This window comes from Malaya genurostris, chromosome 1 (assembly GCF_030247185.1).
Source record: "Malaya genurostris strain Urasoe2022 chromosome 1, Malgen_1.1, whole genome shotgun sequence".
Lineage (NCBI taxonomy): Eukaryota > Metazoa > Arthropoda > Insecta > Diptera > Culicidae > Malaya > Malaya genurostris.
Genome location: NC_080570.1, coordinates 103,443,969 through 103,456,746, shown reverse-complemented (window position 1 = coordinate 103,456,746; position 12,778 = coordinate 103,443,969). Strand labels below are relative to the sequence as shown.

Genomic DNA, 12,778 nt, shown 5'->3' with positions numbered 1-12,778 from the left:
CGCAGGTTTGGTATCCTTTTGATACTCAATGCAAAATGAAAAAAAAATATAAAAAAAATATGCGCCGAATTGTTTCGATACGTTGGTTTTGATGACAGGTAATTGACTGAAGCTCTGTCGACCCTATTGGTTTCCATTAATAACATCCGGAAGTTCCGAAGCTAGAGGTAGAAGTGGAATCGAGCGATTTTTGGAAGATATGTCTTCAATTGTCATGTCAATTTATAAGACTTCATTATCACATATGCTGGTTTTCTACATTCGGTCGAATCCATCAAATACAATAAGAAAAAATATTGAGTAATACTAATACTCCCTGTCATATCTCTTTGTTGAGCTTATTAACGAAAACATATATGCAAATATATGTAAATGTAAATGAGCAATTGTATTTGTAGTATTTTAAGCGTGTTCTAAAATGGACCGAACAACGTATCACTAAACATGTTGACCACTACCTTGATCAAAAAGTTACCGGGATCACCAACGTGTGGCGCTCTTAGTCACCCGATCAGATTTTGTTAGGTTGCCACATCTGTCATTGATATTCTATCAAATGTTCAGCTTGATACCTGAAGTTACACTGTATTGAGTACATCTGCGATTGTGTGTCTTCTCGATTTTGAACAATTTCATGCAAAAAAGGGCCGCATTGATATCGCAAAAGACATGATTTTCAAGGCCAAATCTGACCCACCATTTATCAAACGGATTATTACTGGAGACGAGACGTGGATTCACAAGTATGACACGCAATCCAGACATCAAGCGAGTAAATGGCGTACACCGAATGAGCAGCGACCGAAAAAAACACGTCGTTTTCAGTCGAAAAAGAAGGCGATGCTCACAGTTTTCATCGATTACAAGGGTGTTGTAAACCATGAATTCCTTACACAAGGCCAGACCGTGAACAAGGAGTATTATTTGGGCGTTATGAGACGTTTGCGTGAAGCAATTCGCCGAAAAAGAACAGATTTGTGGGCAAGCAACTCGTGGATCTTGCACCACGATTACGCGTCGTCACACAATGCCATCGTTATCTGTGAATATTTGGCTAAACATGAAACGAATACCATTGAGAAACCTGATTTTGCTCCTATTGACTTTTTTCTATTCGATCAACTCAAGAACCGCTCCGTGGAACGCGTTTCAGTACCCGAGATGAGATTATGGAAAAATCGCAGATGACTCAAGGCTTTAGTTAACTTTAGTAAATTTCACATTGCCTAATTTGTTCAACGCTTAAACTAGCTCCGGATCTCTTCGTGGTGCAGTTGCACAAAATCGCTTTTCACAGATAGTCTGAGCGCAATTGAAGCCATTCGCTGAAACATTGATGGCAAGAATCAACCGTTTTTCTTGGGCAAAATAAGACAGTACCTGAACGACATATTAAACAATAATAATCAAATCACTATAGTCTGGATCCCGGCTCATTGCTCCATTCCAGATAATAAGAGAGCCGATATTTTAACCAAACGTGGTGCTATTGAGGGGGAAATTCATGAGCCCGATTGTTTCAACGCTTTCAACGAATTTTATATCGTGTCTCGCCAAAGAACACTTGTCAGGCTTCTTGAGATAGAGATGATCTGGGTCGGTGGATGCACTTAATCATCCCTAAAATATCGATAAAGCCATGGTTCAGGGGATTGGATGTGAGTAGGGACTTCATTCGTGTGATGTCCAGACTCATGTTGATCATGTCGTTTGGACGTGCGTGGAGTATCGTGATGTCAGATCTCAACTAATAAATTCCTTGCGTACTCAAGGTAGACTATCCAATGTACCAGTTCACGTCATTCTTGCTTGTCGTGACCTTCCTACATGAAACTTCTTTATAATTTTATTAAGTCCATTGGAGTTCCAATTTAATGTTTATTTTATGTTAGATACCTTCCTCTTCCATGAGTTCAACCAACAGCCAACTATTTTGTATTGAATAAAAGTGATGAACTGATAGAAACAAACCGGAAACAGTTATAAGATCATGTACAAAATAAATGATTATTTTTAATGTAATTTATAATAGCAAATCGCTTGATAACAGTGTTTAGAATTACTAATGAATTCCGACATCCTGATATGATATTAGAAATGTATTAGGTTTAAAGTACTATGTATAGTGGATGCTACGGCGAAAAAAAACTTATGCCTTATGAAATAAACGTATTTATGGAAAAAAAATTCTTCAACGCTTAATATGTTTGTTAATGTAACACAATAAAATTTTCAGTTTTTTCAAATCAACCTTTACCATAGACCGAAAGTTTCTGAAAAATTACCGAAAATATTGTATCATTTATTTAACTTCGGTTAGGTTAAGACCGGGTTTATTTGGATTAAACATCGAATTCTGAAATTTTTAAGTGCGATGAGCTCGATAATTCCCATTCGAAGCATAACGCAAAAAAGCGCGTGGGTAATGTCAGAGACATAACTGGATGTCGTGAATACGAAAACAACTGGCATGTTCCTTAACACTTCCGAATATCAATTAGTTGACCAATGGTATGAAATTGTATGTAGAATTTGAAACGATGCACCTAAACTAACATAAAGTACAGATTAGTTACATTTCACATTTTGAAACACAAATATTATGAAATAACCAGTATAGTTATTTATAATAAAATAATGGTGGCTCTGAAAAGAACCTTTTATGAAAGCGTTTGTGATGGAGAGTGATGAGTTGAATTCGAATTCCGATGGATGCCACTGACTTCCGTCATCTAATTCCAGGCTGAACTGTTGTACGTGGGTGCGATACTGATATGGTTGGTGTAGGTGTAGCGTTTACAACCGATTATAATCTTCCAATAAAGAAAACATTAATTCGTTGGACTGATCAATGATACAATAGGCCTAATTTATTGAACGAAACTATCAATATGCTATAGGGATTCGTTTCTAGCATTCAGAAGGGTCAAATTGCGTAATTGTCTACGACATTAAACTCTAGAACATTTTTCGCAAAAACAAAGAAGTCTTCATTTGATCTCGATTACTGTGAATTTCACACAGCGAAAAGTGCACAAATCTAACCAAGCTGTTCTAGATTTTCACTAAACTGAGGATATTTACCTTTGATTTGCGAAAAACAAATCCTAATAGATCTTTAGAAAACTTTTGAGCCATTAGAACGGCTGATTTTATGTAATGCTCTCCACCGTTGTTTTTTCATAAATGCAAATGACTGGCAGCTGTGACGTAATCGCTCATGTCGGAAGCGAAAATTTTGAAAACGACACAAAATACATCTGCTCGCAGTGGCGATAGAATCCAAACTGATCCAATTTTGGCTAGGAGCTTTCTTTTTACGTGATTTCGTTTGTAGCTTTTTCACTAATGGGCGGTCCTAACGGCTATAAAAAAAAGCCGCATACAAAATTTTAATGTCGATTATTTCATTTCGGATTTGCATTTCATTAAAAGAAATTATCAGGGTGCTGTACGGGATTCATTCCTGCCTTTCAAAAGGACCAAATTGCGGAACTCACTACGATATTAAACACTGTTCGGAACATTTTCCTCGAACGATTTGTTGTACAGCAGCAGATATTTTGTTCTCTTCCTCAGAACGATTTGGCTGGTGTTGACATGGGTTAAATGAAACAGGTTTTTCAATAGTGTACTATTGAAATACTTCAATGCTTTTGCTATACACGTTTAAGTTGAAAAATTTCGATTCTATTGGTAGTTAGATTATATAAATCCTTTCACAGATCACTGAGCTATGAGCTTTAAAAATACGAGCAAGGCAAACGCGCCTTATGGGTTATCCCCTTTGATACTCGTTTATACCAAACATTTCAGAAAAGTTTAATTTTGAATTATTTGAGATTATGTCACATAACTGATAATTTTATCATAAAATTGTGATCATATTTCCGATGGCGTATAGCAAAAATTATGTTGATTCGTTAGATACAACAAGAGATATTCACGATCAAAAACTTATCACTCTCTCACAGGGTAAATTTTGAAAAGGCACCCCATAGTAAAGTAAGTCGTATTCACGACAAAAGAGAACTTCTGAAAATGTGTATTGTTCCCGTTTCTTTGACGACTGTCAATTCATATCCGTTACCAATAAAGGTTGTATGATCATAAATTTTCATTCATTGTGATTCAATACATAAATTTCAGTTCAAAAAGCAAAGGCATATTTACGAAGAATCCCACCGTAATATACATGTTTTTGTTGAATGTATACTTACACCAACAGGTAAGTTAATGAATTTTACGTCATGACAGAACAAAACTAAATAATTTGACATCTAGAAATGTTTCAGAAATAAATGTAGGGAGAAATTCCAAAAAAATAAATTCTATTGAACAGCTCCCAAGTTATTCAAAATGTTTTCTGCTTAAAACCCTGAAGAGGTATGCGTGTCTCTTATCAAAACGTGCTATGCCTCTGTTTTCAACAAATGGCCGTGTTTAGATTACGGAGTATGGAAACCACTAATTCAATAATTTTGTTGTAATGTCTGATACTAGATACGTTACTGAATACTAGTTATTCCTTACTCTTCGCATTTAATTTTGACGGAGTTTAATAACTATGGATCTAATTATCGGAAATTTAACAATGCGTAGGATATGCGCATTGTTTTGTCTAATTAAGGCTTCAATGAACAACAGTGCTTCAGTACTTTTTATGAAAACTTTTGGCTTTTGAATATCCCATTGGAAAGGAAGATTTACATAGTTTACTTTGTGTGTAATTCTACTTATTCAAACAATGCGAAGGGAGAAGAGTAACATAATGCATCAAGTTTGTTGTGTTTTATTATTTCCATAGATCAATTCGAAAACAGTAACAATCATTTCAACATGTTGCCTTCAAGTTTTTCAGTATAAGTCGTCATAAATTATTTATTGTTTATTTATTTATTTGTCGTCAATCAAGAGTAGACCATAGGATTAATTACAACAATCGTCTTAAATTAGTAAACTATTCTAATTAGATCACTAAATAATGTATGATAGAGTATGAGTTAAATAATAATAATTACACAGATAACAGATATACAGACTTGAACTAAATTTTTCAAAATCCTATGCCACCTACTCGACTATTCGCCGCGACCTTTCAAAACGTTTCACTACATTCCGGAACGATAACGTAATCCTCCTGCCTGTTATAGAAATATTCCAACTACATCAATTTTAACACTTGTCACACGATTTCCCTAAATGTTACAGGCAACTTTTTTTCATGTTGCATAAATCACACGAAAATTCGATCGGAATAAAACAAAAACAAACTTGTCATTTTAATCAACAGCAAATTTTGCGTGAAGTGAATGTTGCACCCAAAATTGTGTCTCATGTGAAAGCGGCCCCTAAATCGTGGTGGCACCTCGTGTCGATCTAGGTGACATCCGCAAGTTTTCGCCATGCAAATTGAGAAAATTCTACACACTGTTCATATGTGCAACAAGAGCAGGTGAGTAAAAATTTAAATTTCGTTTATTTCTATCAATCTCTCTCTCTCAAACTAGTCATGCCATGCTGTCCATTATCAGACATAAGCAATATTATCTAAAACGTCCGTCCAAATCAATGTGGTTGGATTTGCGATAAGGTAAATTAGTAGTCTTTCGGGAAGTACCGTTACAATGCAATGATTCATTCGAAAGAGTGAGCATTGAAGACCAGCAAGCTGCTTCACATATATTGAATTGTTTTATACGAATGGGGAACCGAGTCCGCATTCTGGTCCAATCATCTTATTGGCGTACAATTGCATACTCAGAATATAGAATAAGTGTAGGTGTTATTGATTTGAATATTCGATTCATTGCGACCCAATTTTTATTCTGTTTTCACACACAATGCTTTAAGAGTCGAATTGGAATATGACACTGATTTTGGAGAATTGCATTCATTGTAGGCCGAATAATATTTCAGAGTATTTCAGTTTCTCGACTAATGTGATGAGAATATGCTTAATTGCATCAAATGACGACACATGCTAAATGAATTAATATTTTGCTTATATTATCAATATAAATAGGTTAGGAATTCTAGCTATTTGCATGATTCATGTTGCATGTTCGTGAAATATTTCGTCAATATTCGAATTTTTTATTCTATTTTTAGTTACATAAATATTTATATACCTTTTTATTGCAATGCTTCCTGAAACTTAAGTTCGAATTTAAGCATTAAGGGCTCCTTTCATTTCACAGATGTTTTATAGTTGATGATTATTTTGTAAACTTTGCCGAACGTCGTAGTAAAGTGTTGAATAATTCAGTAAAGCTGGCCCTATTTCTTCTAACAAATTAGAAGAAATGATTGAATTTCCGATTACGGAGAAAGTTTGATGTTGTTAAACTAGATATTCGCGATCAATAACTTATCACTATTTTTTTTTCAAAGTTGTCGCATAAGACCTGTTCACGTCAAAATAACATGTCTGTGTAGTCTGGTTTCTGCGGTTCTCTTGAATTTTTTGAACTAAATACCGTGTTTTTTGTATTGTTTGTTCATCAAGTTTTTAGTTTTATATCTATAAGTTGTGTTCAAATGGTCATTATTTTTACTATTTTAAATGGTTAAACTAAGATGATACGATGTTGATTTAGAAAGTTTATAGTAATTTATAAAGAGAATCTGACTGAATTCAACTACATGACATGACCTTTGACGACTCGCAGAGCGTTCCTCACTTGATACACATTTATTTTGCATGACATTTTTGTTAGCACTGTTCTTTATTACGATTTATGCTACCTAGTCGGAAGGAGAGATGCTGATTTCATCTCACCTCTCATTCTTATATTATTCAATTATTGTTTTGTTTTATAAAAGCTTGCTGATTTGAAATTTAAATAAAACGCATGCCAAATTATGAAATGGCCTAATTTTTGGTAGATAATTTATTGGCATTTAACATTTAAAAATGATTTCGGGTATATGGCCGCCACGACTATTTTTCACAAATTCTATTTTCATTCATTCTGGAGGTCTAATTTTCAGACACTTTTTAAGAATTTGAGGCCGCATTTCAGCCATGACACGTTGAATATTGGTTTCCAAAGCATGAATCGTTGATGGTTTATCCACATAAGCCAATGACTTCACGGGTGTCAGAGGTCACTTCACTGGTTCATTCCTCGAAATAATATTGTCGTTGAAATGTTCTTACAATAAGTCGTTTGTTTCGGCCGCAGTAAGATAAGTTGCACCATCCTGTTGAAACCTCATTTCGTCCACATCTTGAAGATTTGGCAACACAAATTCATTGACCATGGCTCTGTATCGATTTCCATTCACGGTAACGCGTCGTCCTTCCTCACTTTTATAGAAATAAGGACCGATGATTCCACTAGCCCAAAAAGTACATTTAACGGGATGCATCGGTAATTCTTGAACGGCGTGTGGATTATCTTTGTTCCAAATATGGCAATTTTACTTGTTGGTGTATCCATTCAACCAATAATGCGTCTCGTCACTGAAGCAAATTTTGCGCTATAAACAGTTTGAATCGAACACTGATTTTGTCGAACAATACTGAGTAGAGACGTCACTTTACACTTCTATACAGGTTTTGGTTTTTATATAGGGGTTTGAATTCAAAATACAGTAAAACAAACAGTGATCAGTTTTTGAACTTCTACTGCTTAACTAATCTTTAACAGATCTTCGATATCATTATATCTACTGCTTGGAAATATTTCTACCCATCGATTCGAGTAGATAAAACTATGTTTTAGATAACTGTTGGTCGAAATTGCAATTAATCATAAACAATGTCTACTCCAGTCGTCATCTCTGCACCACTAATCATATCATATAGGGTAAGGGCTCCCTATTTCATCTCATTTGTAAGGACGTTACCTTAAAACCCCGATTTAGCAACTAAAATCGTTACCTTATGTTTTTAATTTAAAATTTTACTGTGCAGTTAATTTGGAAAACTTAAAAAAAAAAGAATTGTTACTATTTAGGCATTACCCCTTCTAAAAACAAAATGCAGAACCAGAGATGTCATTTATACAGATTTATCTGTGTTGTATAGATTTTTGCGTTCGCATACTGATTTAAATCAGATCACAGATTTTATACAGAATTTCTAAATTTAATACAGATTTGTAAAGGTTTATAATAAGTGGGAAGTAAAAAGTTAGACTTTTCTCTCTGAGTATCTGTTAGTATTTAATTGCAGTACTTCTTCAAAAGTTAATTAATCAACGGACAAATCACATTTTAAAAAGGAAATCTTTTGTGCAAATATTTGATGATGAACACTGATAAACATTTATATTGAAATTTTAAACCAATTTGAACTGATTCATTTTATTAGTCAAAACAGATTGAGCAGATACATATTTTTTATGAATATATCTGGCATCTCAGTGTACAGCCGCTGAAGCATACACACACACACTTAACAGCGTTATGTATATATAGCAGCCATATGACACCGGTATGTTAGCACCAGCCATTTGAAAGTACACCGATTACGTTGAGCCCCACTCATCGCGACTCTCAAATTGTGAAAATTACTTCCACTTGATGTCCCAAAACACTATCTGCTGTATTTTATTTAAACCGATAGGTTATTGTAAGAGAGTCGACCCAAAATTTTCTTATTTCCGTACAATAAACAAGGTAAACCGTGAAACAATTGCATTACTGATTGTTTATTTACATTGCAATCAGCTGATTTTGAAGTTCCGATTTTGTTCTCATCAGGATGGCGTCATGACAGGGGGCCGATATAAAGCGGAAAGAAACCAGTGCTACTAGATTTGCACAATGATTATTTCATTAGTATTTAACACGCTCTTTCTGGTAATATTCGAAGCCGAAACAGTTTCACTGAAATATAAATATCAACAATATAATTAAACTAATGTCACGGATACCAAAAAATACTTGTTGAAGATAATTTGAAGAAGGAAAAGAATTTTTTTGCAACATTATAAGAAAACTTGGCAACTTTGCGAAACCAAATGAGATGAAAACAAAGCGCAATCAAGTGAACTAAGTGAAAAACTTTCATCTCATATTTTTGAAGACTTTTATTGCTTGTCGGGTAATTTTTGAAGTTTTTAATCGTTAATTAAACAAGTGGCAAGTGAACATTACTAATTATGAAGTCATCCAGCATTCAATAGTAGTGTAATTGTGCGAATTAGTGATCATGTTTTGAGACAAATCGATCGAACTGTAAATCTTGAGACGAAAATGTGTTCTAAATTGAAAAGTGAGTTTGTTTTAAATGAAAAAAAAACGATCACTGAAGAATTTCAAACCATTTCTTCCAATGAGAAAGTGTGACAATAGCTTGAATAATCATTTAAAAACATTCTACAGTTTAGTTTAGGTACGTTGTATGTTAAGATATTATTAATGTTCAAAGTAATGAAGTGAAGGGATGAGATGGAACTAGGAGCTCAGATGAAAAAGGGAGCCGTTACCGAAACCCATTAGTTATAGTGAGATCTGCTTTCTCTGTTCGATACATTGAACTTAAGAGTAAGATGAAAATTCGCATTCGTGCATTCGCCCACCGTTTCTCGCTTTGTGTATACTTAATCCAACTTTTACGGCTCCGTTACAATATGGCATACAGTAAATACTGAAATTCGAAAATAGCATAACTGCATGTTCGAACTTGTTTTTTTATTCATACCAAACCGCGTTATACTCGGTGAACTTTGTTTTTGAGAAGATATTACAAACAAAAGACTCTACTACATTTTATTCATACAGCACACTATTTCAGCAGACTCACTGGTAGCAATTTTTAGAGCTAGCTACCGAAAAGTTGTAAATACTACAGTTTGTAGTATTTTCGAATGTTGTTGTGTAGTAAAGTCTCTTCGGGATCCACATGTAGCATTCTCTACCGAAACTCAAGCTTGCTACAATTTATTCATTATTCCCAGTGTATTCGATTTCTTCACATTTCGTTGATTGAAAGTCGAGTAATCGCAAAATAATATTGTGACTCTACAAATGAGATGACAATAGCCCTATGTGGCATAAAATTATGCTTTCTATAATAAGCGTCTTACTGTTTGATTTATGCCCATACATTAATCTATTACTGAGGTAGGGGTAGGCAGGGTAAATCGGTCTTGCAGACATGAAGAAAATTGATTGTCATTTTTTGTACATACTCACATAGTCAATTGTCGAACATAATGAATTCAGGCCGATGTATGGGTCGATTATCGCAGCGATTGGGTAGCCGTTATATCAATGGAATTGGTGAACACTACACTGTCAAAGTTTGTTTGCGTAATGTTACTTTGGGTCAGTTTAGCTCATTATGTTGAGAATACACGTGGAATGGTTTGTCGCGTAATCACCTACCTAACCTGTGTGCTTCCTTCCGACTGGACAAAGTTCCATTTTCATTGACTCACCATGGCATTGTCACAATTGTAGAGTGAACACTGATTCAGTTTCATATCTTATCGATTAGAGTTCGCCGCTACGATTTCAGCGGAAAATTCCTAAATATTATAAATGATCTTCCCTCACTGGGGTTAGTCTTGTGCTAACGACTAAGTTGGAAACATGATTGTAACTAGGATAACAATTACGCTCTCTTGTATACTTCTGTTGAAGTCATGTGCGGCTCTTCAAGTTGTAAATCATAATCAAAGTGAATCTCGAAATAATGAGTTCGGCATAGAGGAGATGCTTCTCTTGAATCGTCAGTTCCTGGATTTTCTCATTGGATACGATAGCACATTGGTTTTGCAATCAGAGGATCAACTGTGTTTAAGCACAATGCAACAACTGTCAGTGGCGTATTTGAATCGAGAACATCACGGATTGGAGTGTGAGTGATATAAAGTTAGTGTAATGTTTAGTAGTGCATAGTAATAATTTTATTAAATCCAACTAGGGTTTGATTCTTGGGGAAAGATTCCTTCCGGTATGCATCATGGCAATGGTAACGCCTTTGGAAACTTCGATCAGTGTCGTTTGTACAGTTGGCAGGGGGTTCGTGGACAACATTGTACGTTTTTGGCAGCCCTTTCTAGCAGCTTACCGCCTTTCGTTTCGTCCTTGTGTGTACCACATTTCTGTACACCGGTTTTTGCAAGACAGCTTTATGGAGAATATTTAATAACCCGAGGAGCTGTTGTTATAACCGATATAAATCAGGATTTGTTTTGCATTCAAGATCGCGATATTTTGTACGACGGCGGTGTAGTAACAGCAATGTGAGTTAAATTGAAACCGGAAATCTTTAGTTAGTATATGTGAATAACAGAAAACATTCGATTTCAGTGTAATCTTCTCTATTATCACTGCTCTAGTACTATCTAGTACGATCTACGAATTAGTACAAATTCAACTGAAACGCGACGTCGTTAGTCTATATAGTGCATTCTCCTTGTACCGGAACTTACGGAGTATTCTGCACATCGCTCCAAAGCCGAAAGTCATCGAGAATAAATCAGATACGATTGATTGCGCCCACGGAATTCGGGCCATTTCCATGATCTGGATTATCGTTGTTCACATTCATGAAAGCATTGGCCCAGTTCCTGTTAACAATGATCTAGCGAGAACAAGTTATCTTAGCAGTTTCGGATCCGTGGTCTTGTTCGGGATGGGATATCTGGCAGTAGATACGTTTCTGGCGCTGAGTGGAATGCTGGTAGCTTGGAATTTGCTTAAAGAGTTGGACAAAAAAAGGAAGATCAACCCACTGATGTTATACCGTCATCGATATATTCGAATTACAGCCCCTTACGCGGCTTTGGTACTTTTTGTGGTTTCGTTCGCTAAATACATGGGAGAAGGCTTTATGTGGAAGACTATAATAGATGCAAACGATGAAACGTGCTCCAAATATTGGTGGTCTGCTCTGCTGCATATACAAAACTATGTTAACCCGAGAAGCATGGTAAGCTCAATTAATATATGCATTTTTACATATAATCTAATTCGGTCAACTTTCTTCTTTTTCTTTCACGCAGTGTCTCGGATGGACTTGGTATCTATCTGTCGACATGCAACTATATATCCTCGGTCCTGCTCTTATCTATCCTTTGTGGCGCTACGGAAAACGTGTTTTGTTTGGAATCGCTTTGTTGGCCTTGCTGTCCATGGGATGCGTTTTTACAACGGTTCTCATTAATGATTTCCGGATCAATCAGAATGCTCCAAACGTGCAAGACAAATCTGTTTTAACTTATTATCCAACTCATGCTCGTATGGGCGTTTGGTTGTTCGGAACAATCTTTGGTTACATTCTATATAAGACGAAATCGACGGATGTTAATTTAACAAAACGACACTATGCCATTGGATGGTCTGTCTGTTTCGCACTTCTAGGACTGATGATGTACGCGCTGTATGAGTTTGTACGAACGGACTTCAACGACTTCTCCAACGTAGCGGATGCATTTTTTGAAGCACTTCACCGACCCGTTTTCGGTATTTGCGTTATGTGGATCATCTTTGCTTGTGTGAATGGCAAGGGTGGACTTATCAACGAGCTGTTAAGCTCCGTACTTTGGCAGCCATTGTCTAAGCTTTCGTTCACGATGTATTTGTTGCATGTACAACTGCTGCTGATGGCGTCCATTGCTTCAGTGAAAACAGATAGTTACTTTAGTGTGATGGATATGTTTTATCGAATCTGGGGTGCTATAGGATTGACGACAAGTATCGCTGTGCTTTGGAGTAGTATATTTGAAATTCCATTTGTAACCCTAGACAAACTGTTGTTAAGAAGTTAATTATAGTATGACTGAATATCGTGGATTATAAGCAGTAGTATAGTATT

At 35.6% G+C, this 12,778-nt stretch overlaps 1 protein-coding gene across 1 annotated transcript; it reads left to right on the top strand.

Moving 5' to 3' along the window:
• The first annotated feature begins 10,538 nt into the window (after nucleotides 1–10,538).
• Nucleotides 10,539–12,778, top strand: LOC131440280 (nose resistant to fluoxetine protein 6-like). Its single transcript, XM_058611410.1, has 4 exons — nucleotides 10,539–10,816; nucleotides 10,883–11,204; nucleotides 11,272–11,893; nucleotides 11,967–12,778. Exons 1-4 carry the CDS (start codon nucleotides 10,549–10,551, stop codon nucleotides 12,729–12,731), a joined length of 1,977 nt encoding a protein of 658 aa, XP_058467393.1. The 5' UTR covers nucleotides 10,539–10,548; the 3' UTR covers nucleotides 12,732–12,778.

Coding starts and splice junctions, on each gene's coding strand:
- LOC131440280 (XM_058611410.1), top strand. CDS start 10,549: ATGATTGTAACTAGGATAACAATTACGCTCTCTTGTATACTTCTGTTG. Junction 11,205..11,271: donor GGCGGTGTAGTAACAGCAAT/GTGAGTTAAATT, acceptor ATTCGATTTCAG/TGTAATCTTCTCTATTATCA. Junction 11,894..11,966: donor ATGTTAACCCGAGAAGCATG/GTAAGCTCAATT, acceptor TCTTTCACGCAG/TGTCTCGGATGGACTTGGTA.